Consider the following 16,058-nt stretch of genomic DNA (forward strand, 5'->3'; position numbering starts at 1 on the left):
TCATTAATTCCTCGAGGAGTTCCTCCAGACATTCCTCCAGGAAGCTTTAAATATTTGTCCAGAAATTCCTTAAAGAATTCATCCAGGAATTTCTCTAGCTTTTCCTCTAAGAATTCATAAAAGAATTCCTCCAAAAAATTATGAAGGAATTTATCCAGAAATACCTCCCGGAATGCAAATATGGATTCCTTCAGGAATTTTTCCAGAGATTCCTCAAGAAAACCATTCAGGAATTTCTCCAGGAATGTTTCGCAAAAATACCTCAAAGAATTTTTTCGGGAATTTCTCCAGGAATTCTCCATTATTCCTTCAAAAATTCCTTCGTTAATTCCATCACGGAATGCTTCTAGGTATTCCTCGAGAAATTTCTCCAAGGATTTTTCCATTTATTCCTCCAGGAAATTCTCAAAACATTTTTTTTCCTCCAGGGATCCATCCATGGATTTCTTCAGAAATTCCACAAAAATTCCTCTAGAAAATCCTCTAAGAATTTCTGTCTGAGTTCCCCAAGAATGTCTCCCGGAACCCTTCCAAGAATTCCTCGAGGAATTCCGCAAGGAATTTGTCCAGGAAATCCTACACGGATTCCTCCAGGAATTTCTTCAGGATTTTTTCCAGCAATTTATCCAAGAATTCCTGCAGGAATTCATTCATAAATTTCTTCAGAAATTCCTCAAAACATTCCTCCAGATATTCCTTCAGAATTTGCTCGACTAGTTCCTTCAGACATTCCCCCAGAAACTCCTCCGAGATGCCTCCAGGGATTTCTCCCCGAAATTCATCCATGGACTCCACCAGAGAATCCTAAAGTAACTTCACCCGAAACTATTCCAGGAGTTCCTCGAATAATTCCGCGAGAAATTCCATCAGGGAATCCTCCACGGAACCCCCTAAGAATTTCTCCAGGATTTTTCCAGAAATTTCTTCAAGAATTCCTCCAGGGATGCAATAATGAATGTCTTCAGAAATTCCTTCAGAAATTCCTCGAGAAGTTCCTTCAGACATTCCTCCATTATTTTTTCCAGGAAGCCTAATATATTTCACCAGAAATTCCAATAATTCCTATTCTCCAATAATTCCTCCAGAGACTCCTCCTGAAATTTTCTTTTAGGAATGACTGTCAGAATTCTTACAATGTTTCTTCTAGGGCTTCCTCCAAGAATTGACCCTCGGATTCCTCCAGAAAATCCTAAATGAACTTTTAATGAAACTCTTCCAGGAATTCCTCCTAGAATTCCTTGAAAATATCCCCCATGGATTCCTATAGGAAATTCGCAAGGCATTTCTTCAGGAATTCCTCCGAGGATTCATCCATGAATTTCTTCGGAAATTCCCCAAAAATTCCTCTGGGAATTCTCTCAGATTTTTTTATGGAAGAGCGCCAGAAATTCTACCAAGAACTCCTCCAGGGATTCTTTCAAAAAATCCTCTGGGAATTTTCACCAGAACTACAGGAATTTCTACTTGCATTCCTCAAATAATTTCCCCAGAACTTTTTCTAGGAGTTTCTCAAGAAGTTCCTGCAGGGATTCGTTAAAAAATTTCTACAGAAATAAAAAAAAATCCTGCAGAAATTCTTCGAGGAGATCCTTCAGAGATTTCTCCGTGAAGCCTCATATATTTCTCCAGAGTTTCTCCAAATAATTCCTCCAGTAAATACTCCAGAAATTTCTTCAGAATTACCTCCAGGAATTCCTCATGAAGTTTCTTCTAGAAAAAATCCTCTAGGAATGTCTGCAAGAATTTCTTCAATATTTCCTCCAGGGATTCTTCAAGGAATTGCTCTACAGATTCCTCCAGAAAATCCTAAAGGAATTTCTCCCGGAACTCTTCCAGGAATTCCTCCAGGAAATGCTACAGGAAATTCTCAAGGACTTCGTCAGGGATTCATTACTTTAACGATTTATTCATGAATTTCTTCAAAAATTCATCCAGAAATACCTCCAGTAATTACTTTAGAAAATCTTCTAGGAATTTCTGTCAGAATTCCTCCAGAGAATCTTAAAGGAATGTCTCCCGGAACCCTTCCAAGAATTCCTTCAGTGATACCTCCATGGAGTTCCTTCAGAAATTCCTCCCTCCATGGATTCCACCAGAAATTTCTCAAGACATTCATCCAGGGATTTTTCCAGGAAATCCTCCACGAAATCCTCCACATAATCCTAAATCAATTTCTCCCAGAACTCTTCTAGGAATTCCTCCAGGGATACTTCCATGGAATCCCCATGAAATACCTACAGGGTATTCCCACAGAAAATTCTCCAAGAATTTCTGCCAGAATTCCTTCAATATTGTGTCCAGGGATTCTTCCAGAAATTCTCCAAGAATTTCTGCCAGTATTCCTTCAATATTGTGTCCAGGGGTTCTTCCAGAAATTCGTCGACTTATTTCTCTAAAAAATCCTAAAAGAATTTTTCCTGGATCTTTTGCGGGAATATCTTTAGCAATTCCTCCAGAGATTTCTTCGTGGATTCCTCCCAAATTTCTTCGGGAATTCATCCATGAGTTTATTCAGAAATTGCTCAAAAAATACTTCATTAATTCCTCGAGGAGTTCCTCCAGACATTCCTCCAGGAAGCTTTAAATATTTGTCCAGAAATTCCTTAAAGAATTCATCCAGGAATTTCTCTAGCTTTTCCTCTAAGAATTCATAAAAGAATTCCTCCAAAAAATTATGAAGGAATTTATCCAGAAATACCTCCCGGAATGCAAATATGGATTCCTTCAGGAATTTTTCCAGAGATTCCTCAAGAAAACCATTCAGGAATTTCTCCAGGAATGTTTCGCAAAAATACCTCAAAGAATTTTTTCGGGAATTTCTCCAGGAATTCTCCATTATTCCTTCAAAAATTCCTTCGTTAATTCCATCTTGAATATCTCCGGGAATTTCTACAGAGATTCCTCCAGGAATTTCTGCAAGGACTCCTAAAATATTCCTGCTCGGCTTTCTCCAGAAAATCCTGAAAAATTTCTCCCGGAACTCTTCCAGGAATTCCTCGAGAAATTTCTCCAGGGATTTCTACAAAAAATTTTTCGGGATTTTTTTCTGGAATCTTTCAAGGAATCTTTCCAGAAATTTCTCTATTAATTGCTCCAGAAAATCATCTAAAAAATTCTTCATGGATTCCTCCAAGAATTCCTCTAGGTATTCCTACAAGAATTTATCCACGGATTTCTCCAGATAAAAAAACTTCTCCTGAAACTGTTCCACGAATATATCGAAAAATTTCTTCAGGTATTCCTCCATGGATTTCACCAGGAATTCCTCCAGGGATTCATCAATGAATCTCTTCAGATATTCCTCAAAAATCCCTCTTGGAATTCTTTTGCTTGAGGAGTTCCTTTAATCATTCCTCCAGAAAGCAGCAAATATTTTTCCAGAAATTTTTCGAAGAATTCCTTCAGGAAATCCTCCAGTAATTCTTCCAGGAATCCCTACACTTTTTTTTTTGAATTTCTCCAGAAAATCCTTTAGGGATTCTTCCAAAAGTTTCTCTAGTAATTCTCCAGGGATTCATCCTGGAATTCCTTTACGGATTCCTTCAGGAATTCCTCCTAGGATTACAGCAGAGATTTCTCCAGGAATTTTCCAAAGCTTTCTTTTGGGTTTTCTCTATGAATGTCTCCAGGTATTCCTCCAAGTATTCCTCCTGAAAATCCTCCAGAAATTCTTCCAATGATTCTTGAAAGAATGCCTCTAGAAATTCCTCCAAGAATTTTTTCACGGATTTTTCCAAAAATTCCTTCAGAAATGCCTCCACTGATTCCTCCAGAAATTGCTTCACAAATTCCTCCAGATTGATTGATTGATTTGTCTTTATTAAAGAGACTTTCAGCCCTTGGCTGGTTCGTCTCTGCAATTCCTCCAGAGATTTCTCCAGTAATTTCTGCAAAGATTCGTCATTGAATTCCTCGAGTAATTCTTACACAAATTTATGCAGGAATTTTTCCAAAAAAAATCCTTCAGGAATTCCTCCAGCAATTCATCCTGGAATTCCTAAATGAATTATTTCATGGGTTCCTTCATGGATTCCTTCTGTTACCCCTCCAGTGGTTCATCCTGTAATTCCTCCACGGACTGCTTCAGGAGTTCCTCCAGGGATTACATCAGGGATTTCTCCAGGAATTTCTCATAGCTTCCTCCAGGAATTTTTCTAGCAACTCCTCCAAATGTCCCTCCAGAAATTTCCTCAGGGATTCCTGCAGAAATTCCTCCGGACATTCTTCCAGAACTTCCTCCAGGAATTCTTACGAGGAAACCTCCAGGCATACTTCCAAGGATTCCTTCAAGAATGCCTTCAGAGATTCCTCCAGAAAATCTTCCAGGAATTTGTCCAGGGTTTCTTCCAGGAATGCCTCCAGAGTTTACTCCAGGAAATCCTCCAGGGGTTCATCAATGAGCCACTGCTGGAACTCTTTCAGAAATTTGTCCAGGGGTTTTTCGAAATATTTCTCCAGAAATTCCTCTTTGAAATTCTTCAAGGATTCCTTTAGGAATGCCTCCAGGGTATTCCTTCAATAATTTTTCCAGCAATTCCTTTAGTAGATCCTCCTGCAAATTCTACAGGAATTTCTCTAGACTCCTCTTCCAGTTTTTGAGAGCTTCGTTCAAAAATTCTTTCAAGCGTTTCTTTAGTAATGCCTTCAGGGATTCCTCCAGAAAGTTTTTCAAGGATTTCTCTTGAAATTCATCCAGGGATTTTTTCTGGAATGCCTCCACGGATTCCTCCAGATATTTCTCGAGCAGGTAAAATGATTCTCAAAATGATCCACGGAATGCTGTTTTGATGCGCGAATCACAAAATGGTACATAAGATTCAATTGTGGATGATACAATGAATACCAAGGTGCATAGAATATTAAAAAGGTGTGTGATGTGAGTATAGTACATTATATACCTTAATGATCAAGGGAACGTCGAGATAGTGCATGCGTGGCAAGTAATAGCAATTTGCTTTATAGAATGCTAAGATAAAACATGAGATTTGGAGATGGTGTAAACAAAATGTTGGTGCTGCGTAAAAATCAAATTGCGTGCGGCAATAAAGGTGCATGATGTCACCGTGGTGTATAGGATCTACTGATAGCACTGAGTTCATTGGTATGGTGCATTGAATGCTGATATTGAGCATGTCATTCAAAGATGGTCAGTATGATGCATTAGAGTTGATATCGTACAAGAAATGCTATTTCGATGTACGAAACTTCATACAATAATAATGGTGCAATAGAACGCCACGATTATGCATTAAAAGCTTCAGTAATGCAAGAAATTTAACGATGGTGCATGATTTCGCAATTAGACACATATTTGATTCAAAGATGGTGCGTGAGATGGTGCCTAGATGATTCTGTGAACATCATGGTGGTGCATGGAATGAATGATGTCAGAATGGTTCATTAGCTTCACCACGATTCTGTTATACTCGTCATGTTTCATATTAAGGTGCACTTGCAATTCGTGCAAAAGTGCAGGAAACTCAATGTGGCACAGAAATCAACATGTTCCAGGTACGTGGAATACTATTTTGTACGCGGAATGCCAAAATGGTGCATCAAATTCAAATGTAAACCAGATCATAATGGTGCATAAGATGCCTAGATGATATAGTGAATTCCAAAATGGTGCATGGAAAGCTTTGAAGAAGGCGTATGATACTAGTGGGCTGCATTAGTTGTCATCGTTATTCAAAGATTAAAAACATGTTGCATGGTTAGGTGCACGAATTGCAAAAATGGTGCATAGAATACAAAGAAAAGTATTTTATGTGTTGTTCACAACATAATGGTGCATCAGATGCCCAGATGATATAATAAACGCTGAAATGGTGCTTGGAAAGCTTTAATGGTGCATGAAATTCAATGATGGTGCATATCAGTATGATGCATTAGATTCCTAGTTGATTAAAAGATAGTGCATGAGAACAGCGAAATGCATGGATATCTAGATCATTCTGTGGACGCTTTGAAGAAGGTACATGATGTTAGTGTGCTGTATTAGTTGTCACCGTTATTCAGCGACACTGGGTATTGTGTATGGCTAGGTGCATGAATTGCAAAAATGGTGCTTGGAATTCAATGTGGTGTCGAAGTCAACATGGTTCACGTACATGGATTACAGTTTTGGAATACGAAATGCTAAAATGGTGCATGTTTTTCAAATGTGGCGCTGACATCACTGATTAGTTAGAAGATGGTGCGTGAGATTAGCCTAGATGAATCTGAGAACATCATGGTTGTGCATGAGATACTAAGAAATGGTATGTGTCAATGGTGCACCATAGCTCAGTCATTCTCAACAATGCGCAAGAATTTCAAAAAAGGTGCATAGAATTTTTTATAGAAGGGGGGGCAAGTGCCCCCCCTTGCCCCCCCCTGTGCACGCTAGTGATGAACACCCGACAATAAGAGACATTTTGGGCTGCAAGGACTTCAAAATGCTACAACTAATCCACGTGTTTATCTCGGAAAATAAGATAAGAATTTGATCAACTAAATTGTAATCTACATTTGCAGAAAATCTGGACAACGCAAATCCCGAAGACAACTGTAGATCCAATCCGGAGAACCTCATTTATGTTTCAGCTTTAAGAAAAAAAAAATAAAAAAAAATATAAAAAAAAACAAAAAAAAAATTAAAAAAAAAAGATGAAAATTTAAACAAGTCGAATCACGGCTCAGTTATGGTTTTACACCGGGAGAGTAAATAGTTTTAAGTTTGTGTGTATGTTGTAGTTGTAATTGTAATTGTTGCTGAATAAAAAAAAAAAAAAAAAAAAAGCGGGAGGCTGAAAAAAAAAATCTCGCTCGATGAGTAGTGATCTATGTTTGTCAAGCTGTCGGTCGTAAGTCTACCGCGAACTGTGAGTGCGCGACAACAAAGATGAAAGTTGTTTGCATAATTTATTGGCGGGATTGATCCGCCGTTACCTTTTCAGGGTTGAGCTGATGAATGGGTGAACATGACGAAAGTGACACTGGGTTTTTTGACAACCGTCTGTGCTTCGATGACGAGGTTTATGACTCCAACAGAATGGTCATCACTACCTATTTAGAATTTCTCAGTTTTCGCAGAAATTGCTACTTCGATACATTGGGCATCAAAATTTATTGAGATGATGATTTTTAAGCTTAGCTTTTCGGATTTCTTCCGCCAACGAGAACGGGCGACCGGATGCCTTCGGAGGGATGATGGGCTGCTTGGTGGTTCGGCGAGCTGGCTCCAGATAACTGCTATTGCCACTGGATGAGGATGGCCGTCTTTCACGGTGCTGGGATCGCTGTTGACGCGCTCGAGATTGCCGCAATTGTTGTTCCTGGCGCTGCCGTTGACGGTGGTACGTTTCCTGTGCCAGAGGGTTAACGTAATGGTTGATTGACACTCTGGACATTTGGCTTGGCGGTTGCTCCTCTACAAGCTCAAGCTCCCTGTTGACGACTTGGGTGATTTGTTTGCAGCTTACGAATAGATATACTCCATATGCCGAACTAAGAATCAGTAGGAAAAGGAATATCCCGGTAATAGATAGCCAAATAGCAGTTGGCTCATCATAGTTATTTTGTTGAATCGGAAGATAGAATGGTGGAGTTGGCGTAGGTCTTACGGTGAGTAGTGTCGTGGGTGTTATATCCGAAGGAATTGTTGAGGCTAAAGGTGTAGTAAGTGCGGCTGGGTTGTCTTCTGTTGCAGTGCTTTGAGATGCCTGGGTTATAGTAGAATGCTCAGAAGCGGTAATAAGGGGATCTGCAGTTGAATCCATTGATGTATGATCAGTTGAATGAGTCGAAGTGGTTTCCGCGACACTGACTGTCGTAGGTACGGTAATGACTGTTGTTGTAGTTGTAGTTGTTGAAGCGACAGTTGTAGAACTCGGTTCCGAGGGACTTCTTCGTCTTGTCGTTGTTCTTGTACGTCGCGTTGAGGATCTGGTCGTTGTAGGAACATCCGATGAATTATCTTCCATCTCAGAAGTTTGAGGCGCGTTTGATTCAGAGGTGTGACTTGTTGTAGTTCTCGGTGCTGCCGTCGAAGTGGTTTGTAAAACAGTGGTTACTGTTCCTCCTGTTGTTTCCCATGTTGTATTAATGGTAGTGGGTATTATCGGAGTTGTTGTGTCAAGAATAACTGTTGTGGTAACATATGTTTGAGCTATAGTTGAAGTTACGCTATTGGTTGTAGCAGTAGTTATTTCCTCAGAAGTTACTTTTGAAGTATTTAAAGTTGAAGTAGGCACAGTCGTCGAAATTGTTGGTGTTGTGGTAGATATTTGAAGCGAAGAAGCTTGTGTTGATGAAACAGTTGTTTGTGGAACTGTTTCAGTAGAAGTCAATGCCTCTGTTGATAAATTGGTCACCAATTTTGTGCTTGATGTCGACTCTGTTGTTTGTGGTGGCGAGGTAGTCATGAGGATTGTTGTAGTTGTTGGAATTGATATGGTACTAGTTGTTGTTGGAACTGGTGTATTGGATGTTATTGGAACGGGAGTAGTGATTGTGGATGTTTCTGGATCTGTGGTAATAATAATTGGTGTTGTTGTATCACATGTTGTAGTAACAGAAGTGGTAGTTATTTCTAATGTAGTAGGGACGGATGTTGTCGTTATCGTTGTTGGTACTACTGTAGTAGTTGTTCTTCTTGCTGGTACAGTGGTAGTGGATGCGGTAGTCGTCGTTGTTGTTATTTTTGTTGTAGACGTGCTGCTAGTAGAAGTACTACTTGCAGTAGTCGTTTCCGGAATTTCAGTAGTTGTGACAACAGTAGATGAAGTAGTGGAAGGTGAAGAAGTTGTGGTTGGGGTAGTTGAAGACACTGTTGTAGATGTAGTTGTTGTGGTTGGAAACTCTGTTGTTGATCGAGTGGTTGTACTTGTTGATCTTGTGCGTCTCGTTGTTGATGCAGCTGTAGTGCTTGTAGGCCTTGACATTGTAGTTGATGTTGTGCGTATTGTAGTGGTCGCAGGTGGAGTATAAAATTCATCCAGTATCATACAAAACTCTTCCAAAACAAGAGGATTGAAGACCGTTATGTACTCAATCGCTATGTCCCCGTCATCGCTCATTTCAACTTCTACTTGTAATATGGCTCTTTTGATTTCTCTTTCAACCTTTCCAGAAAATAGACTCCAAGATCTTGTCGACTGACGTGTTGTCCAAATTTGAGCAGTCGTTGGCATTCCTTGCCTGTCGAGCAGATCCAAATCCAGTATCCTCACCGTTAATGTACACTCTGTTCTGAATACGAATTGATAAATCATTCTTATTTCCGTGTAAGAATTCATGAAAAAGCTTTCTACGGATTCGCAGCAACTAGTACCAGTAACATCGTTCGACAAATAATAAAATACATTTTCTCGATAAGGGCTGAAATTGGAAGACCCCGCGTAGGCAGCTAGCCGCAATAAATTCTTTCCGCCTTCCGAGCACTGCCGGATCTTGTAGGCGCTGAAATCGTTGAAGTCTATGCGTTCACAAATTGCATCTGCAGCTTCCAAACTTCTCGGCAACAGAACCACTACACTCATGAACCTCAACCAGTTCGCCAGCATTCTAATTACGACCAGAGACATTTGCAACGTTTACACCGAACAAGCTTCCGATAACGACTAACGGTAACCGCTGCTGCTGCCGACAGAAACTGACAAAAATTCTTCTGCGCCTAATTGATATCGAAAACAGACAGCGACAAGTGATAACATGGCAGGGAGCATACATTTTACGTCAACCCTTGATGGTCAGTTCTTTGCAAAAATTGTACAATTTTCTCTCTGTATTGCTTCCAACCACCTAGGAAGGCCGGTTACATGGCGCTACAGACTCTACCTGTTGTTATCTTTGGCATTCAACGCCAGGGCTGCGAGCGGATTCTATCAGTGTTCTAGCTAGTTTTTGTTTTATGAAAATCCTTCATTCGTTGATTCTATTGGGCTAGGAAGTGTTTAGAATATGAAGATTAGAGTGTTGCTCCAGTGAATTATTGTATGTTTCAACAGTTCGATTGGTAATACCATTATAAGGTGGATGATGACGAAGAGCGTGCAATGATCTAAAAATAAAATCTTATTTTTTTTTCATCGACCTTGACCGGCGAAGAAAGAAGTTGTGCAATCGCAAAACATGAACGCCGCCCGCCACACTGTTTCTTTGGTTCTTCTGCTAACGATTATCTTTCCTTAATTTACGACGCAGATGGCAATACAGGCGGAGACCAAGAATGCCAGCCAACTAACCGGAATGATCATTAGAGGAGAAATCTCAGTTCTTCGGCAATTTGGCAGGTTCATTTCCTGTGCGAAATTTGGCGTTGGTTCGATTATAATTGGCAGAGGCTCGCTGGCTTAGACCCAGTATGTATGATTATAATCAACGATCGAAGTAATTAATTCTATTGTTTGAAACTACCCTTAGTAAATACTATTTCCTTTTTGGGATTTGTTTGAACTGGTTATTTGGGAGGGGAAAGCATTCTTTCGGCGCCTCATAGAATGTCAGTGTGAAAAAGGCTAACCAAGCGGAAAATTGCGAGTATCGGTTACATTGAATGCTGTGACTTCTATGGTGTACCTTTTTTTGGAAATTTAAGAGTAACGTACACTTTTCATTATGTGTATTCCACGAAATGGAAAGCAGTTGGTAGTTTACAGTGCCGCATCATCTTCAGAACAACCAACACGCAACCTATCTACATACTTATCCTGACAAGTTAATGTTGGTGGCCTGGCAGTACCACGAGATACTCAAAACGATAAACAGGTAATGCGTGGAGATCTCATTTTCACCAGATTACTGAAAATCTGGTCGTTAAGCCTACTTGAAAACTTCCCGAAAACTTATTCGTTATAGGTGGTAGACGATAAAAGATTGTATGGAATATCGTTCTGTAAGGGGCATTCAAAAACAAAAAAAAAAGACAATTCACACCATCTTCAGCCAGAGGCTGCACAGACTGAACACATAACTTACACTAGGCAACGGACAACACACAGAACACCCAGTGGCCCAGTGATGAATTCCCAGTCAACCAGAGATCGTATAAGATGTTACATAAGATGATAAAGTGGAGGCGACATGCGTACATTTTACATGCGCCTAAATGGAGACATGTACGCATATGGCCTCCACTTTATCATCTTATGCATTGATTAATTTGTCTTTATTGAAGAGACTTTCAGCCCTTGGCTGGTTCGTCTCTATTTATCTTATGCAACATCTGTTTGTTCCCAACTAGTTCCCAATATATTTCTATAGGCTCACGCCGAACCCACCTTGCTCTAGTACTGCAATTGAGTGCTAGATGGTAGTAGTAGTGCTAGAAATAAATAGCATGAAATTAAAATACTGTAAGTAGTAGTAGGCAGTTAGGTTTCATTAGATTGTGAATTATAAAATAAAATTAGTCTAAATTGAACTCCCAAGAAATAAAGTAGTCCTAAATTGTTCCTAATATGTACAAGTTTGCGAGTTATTAAAGTGTTCCATAAAGTGCCAGCAGTTTCTATCCGCAAAGAAAAAATCCTCCTGGTGGCAGTTAGCTGCATCACCGTGAGTTTTGTGGAACGCGAAGTCACTCAAAATCCTATACCACCACCACCCGCACAGCATAGAGCTACTCTACAGCCGAAATTCGATTTTCAACCTGTGAAATTCCACCGGAAATCCCGAACCTGCCCCAACAACATCTTATACGATTACTGGTTGTCTGGGTTATTCGTTTTGACGAAAAGTTTCCACCGACTGGAGCGGGAATAGAACCCACACTCCGAGGCTTGCGATACGCCTAGACAACTGCCGCCGCTTACCGCACGGCCGAAGCCCACAGAGATATACACTGCTCCGATAGTTGTTCCTTGGTCCAGATCCTGACAATTGGCCGGTGCAGATAGAAAGACCAACTTTATCGGGCCTTTCTTGCCAGCCACACCAGCTGTCTTATTGATCTTCAGCTGGTCAATTGTATCCTTAATGATACTCAGCAAGGGTAATTATATCATCCGCTGTCATGATTCTCAGTGCCTGCGTTCCCTTCACCACTCAGTTGTTTGTCGAAGTGCTGCTTCCATCTTTTGAGCATATCACATTGATCTGTGAATGGGCTTCCGTTCGACCATTATTATTGTGGGTGCGTTCAATTTCTCGTAGAACTTCCGTGATTGTTGCAAACAGCACAGCAATTCCATTTTCTCGCACTCCGTTTCTTCCAGGTGGCGTTCTGTTTGCAACGTTACACGTTCTGTCAGTTCCTATGCTGCAGCATAGCGGCTCTTGTTATATTCTTCCAAAATTTCACTACATTCCTCGTCGAACCAATCGTTCCTTCAATTCCGTTCCATGCACTGGACGGTGTTTTCGGTTGCATTGTTTATGACTGCTTTTAATTGTACTTTTGCAATTCTCTAGTGCTCGCCCTCGTCTGGAAACGCTAAGCCGAGAGTCTGCGTGTATACTGAGTGGACACTAACATACCAGTCTGCCGCCATGTCGAAGCCAACCTCAGTCGCCCATCTAGTGTCAGCGAAGACGGCTGCCTGCCTGGAGCTTACGTCGTATTCTTTCTGGGTGTTTACCTCTCACTAACACCTCACTACCTCGCCCAGACAGTGTGGTCTGGGGAGCCCAGGAACATCCTCTGTAAAACATGTTGCTCGTTTTTTTTTTGGGCGGAAGTCGCAATCGTTGGTATGAGGTACCAGCTTTTGGTATGTAGATTCGTGCGTAATGTATTCTTATCATCCGGCCATATTCATCAGCCATGCATCGTTGTTCTTCGCTGTACTGTCCAACGTTTTCTTTGCTGCATCCGAAGATTCCAATAGTGAACATTTCCCTCGGTGTCAAAAGGGGGTAGAACTCTTGTGCGTCCCTCTTCCAGACCGAGCAGGATGGCAAGGGTTGTCCACCGGTTCCGGTACGCCTAGAGCTCCACACTAACGGGGCCTTGAACGTCCTGACTTTCCTGACGCGTCCTGAAAGCAGGAGGGGATCTCGACCGTCGGGGGTTGTCCGCCGGTTCCGGTTGGAATGTAGCTTCCGCACTGACGGGGCCTCGACTACCCGAGGTCTCCGTTGTATGTTGAATGGTCGATGGAAAGTTATGCTGAGACTCCCTCCCAATTTCCTCATCTTAATCGATGGTTTGTTTGTAGATGTAGGTATTTGGTGATGTACTGTAGGCCGGACATGAGAACTGCGCGTATTTAGAAGGAGCTTAATCGACTATGACATGTCCATCAGCCATGCCATCAGCCTACACGGCAAAATAAACTTCTTGTGACATCACACCCTTTGGGCTCGTTCAAATATTATGAAACGCTAAGGGGGGAGGGAGGGGATCTTGCTCTGTGTTACGCTTCATACAAAACTTGTTACGTGAGGAAGGGTGGGGGTCTAAAATTAGCAAATTTTGCGTTACGTAATATTTGGATGAGCTCTTTTAGCTGCATGTCAGTTGCGTCGTAAGAGTGATGTACAAATAATATCCTTTCCACGCAGCAAATTAGCTGCCTCAGGTTTGAAGTGGGGCTAGCAATTGCTAGAACCGGATCGATAGATGCATAATACATAAGTAAAATTTTGGCATGGATTCGTACACTGATTGTGAGGTACCGTGACGTGATTTCGGGTGAAATTGATCACTTTTCGTAGTTTTTGGCGAATAATTTTTGAATACTTATCGATATGGTTAAATTCAATGCTTTAAAACAAGTACGACCATGGTTTTCAACAGTCAACGAAGTTAAAAATTCTACTGCAAATCATTTTATTACAATAAATATCGTTTAAAATAAAAAATCAAAAATTTTTATTTCGGGGTGAAATTGATCAGTCAGTGAAATGTTTTTGTTTGTTCTGAAAATATTTTTTCCTCCTAAATTAACCACCTCGGAATGCGAAAAGGTATGCAAATTTTTTACAAGCTTGCTAAATTTTGAATGATTTAAGTTTAAAGTTTAATAAATCTTAAGAAAGCGCCTGAAAGTATGCAATTTCTATACTAAATATGTTATAACTTCTGGAAAAGTACAATTCTATGCATAAATTTCAATATTTATAGAACTTTTGATGACGAAATCGGGTTTAGCGAATACTTGGCAGCTAGAAACATTCATTCGAATATTCATTACATTTGCGATACAGCTACGGTAACAAAAGTTTGAAAGTGTATTTGAAGTTTGCCAGACACGCAGTTTCGTAAAATATTGAATTTTATACAGAAATATGTGACTTTTTGACTGTAAATCATGTAAACTCATCATTCAATAACTCTTGAGCCAGATGATGAACATTTTTTTTTACAAATTGTTTCAAGTTCAAAGCGTTATTTTTAACGAATAGAAATGGTTTTCTCGTCGGTCAATTTCACCCCACTGATCAATTTCACCCGAAATCACGGTATATTCCTTACCTTTCAGCAGTATCAGTTTTCGAACGTTATTTCACTCGGTTACATCGTTTTCAAACAATAATTACACTAGTTTACAGCATTTTTGAACTCGGTAAGCTGATGATCATTTTTGGTGTAGAATCATGCCCTGAGTTCGAAAACGCAAAAGAAAAAAAATACAGTAGAGCGGAAATTTTTTCGACTTTCCATACAAGGTTGATGATTTGAAATCGATTTTTGTACTATTTTTAAGCAAAGTCACTCACTTCAAACATCTCAATCTCCGTAATCAATACTTCGATTGAACTGAAATTTTTACTGTAACTCACCTACATATGATATGTCAAATAAACGTCGAGAAAGAATTTTTAAGTTGGTTTTTTCTTATTGAAAAAAATACATTTCTTCGAAAAAATTTGAAAATTTAGCTAAAATTTGAGAAGATCGTCCCTAAAACTCGCCAATATCTTGAGTTTCATCAATCTGATGCCAAACCTGTATTCAGATGATCGAATGGTATTGTATTCAGCTTTTAATTTATGGAAAAAGATTAAAAATTGGTTGAACAAAACGCAATATATTTGAATTTTAGTAAATTGCATATTTTGAAAAGTTGCAAAACTCGATATTAAACTAAAACTCAAAAACTGTTCTACTTAAAATTTTTTGAAGGTCGGTTTCGAAATCAGCGCTAAATTGTGCTTCAAAAATTTTGGTCGTTGACAGAAGTTCACGACTTTCGTTTTATTTTGTAAACTTGTGTTATCACACTCACCATGTGCACCACAGTTGGCACCGGAAAGTGTCAACAAAACCATTCCAGTAGATAATTAAAAGCAGTATCATATTTAGCATCTTACCTTCTAATTCGGTGAAATAGCCGAATGGTAAGGAATATGCCTCACCACAATCAACGGATCAGTGAACGAATCCGTGCCATTTTATAATCATTTTATTTGCATGGTCTCTCAGTTCGGTTCTGCTAGAACTGCTAGAACCCACTTTTAAGCTGCGGTGGATAATTTACTGCATGGAAAAGATGTAATTTGTTCATCACTTTTACGACGCAACTGATGTGCAACGAAAATGATGTGATATCACAATATTTTGTTTTGCTGTTCCAGCGAAAGTGTCGACATTTTTGTCCGATTCATTGGGTGCTTCCAACTCGCGACGTGCCCAGTAGTATGGGACACGCTTGTATGAAAAAAAATAAATCCTTACTAGAGTCGACATTTTGGGTTCCTTTTAGGTCCCATATGAACTGTGCAAAATTTCAGCGCAATCGGTAAAACTATAATTTAGCGAATGCGGTTCAAAGTTTCCATAGGATTTACTATGGGAAAAGTTGCACTTTCAAACAAAAAATCCTAGAGGTCGCCCTTTATTTCTTTAATTCAAATCGATCAACGTTTCTTGTAGAAAAATCATTTATGAAACTTTCCTTCGAAGACCGCAAAACGATTGGATGCTCGTGGAAAAAGTTATTGATTTATTACCGATTAGTGTTCCAACGAACGGCTTTTTGTTTTGTTTTATCAGCAGCACTGCTGAAAAAGTAACTTTTCCCATAGTAAATCCTATGAAAACTTTGGACCGCTTACGCTAAATTATAGTTTCACCGATTGCGCTGAAATTTTGCACAGTTCATATGGGACCGAAATGGAATCCAAAAAGTCGA

The 16,058-nt window shown here is 39.8% G+C and overlaps 1 protein-coding gene across 1 annotated transcript; it reads right to left on the reverse strand.

Moving 5' to 3' along the window:
* Nucleotides 1-7,099: 7,099 nt before the first annotated feature.
* On the reverse strand, nt 7,100-9,103 carry LOC115260603 (mucin-2-like). The gene has a single exon (XM_029861617.2). It carries the CDS (start codon nt 9,057-9,059, stop codon nt 7,101-7,103), a length of 1,959 nt encoding a protein of 652 aa, XP_029717477.1. The 5' UTR covers nt 9,060-9,103; the 3' UTR covers nt 7,100.
* Nucleotides 9,104-16,058: the final 6,955 nt, after the last annotated feature.

This window comes from Aedes albopictus, chromosome 1 (assembly GCF_035046485.1).
Source record: "Aedes albopictus strain Foshan chromosome 1, AalbF5, whole genome shotgun sequence".
In the NCBI taxonomy this organism is placed as follows: domain Eukaryota; kingdom Metazoa; phylum Arthropoda; class Insecta; order Diptera; family Culicidae; genus Aedes; species Aedes albopictus.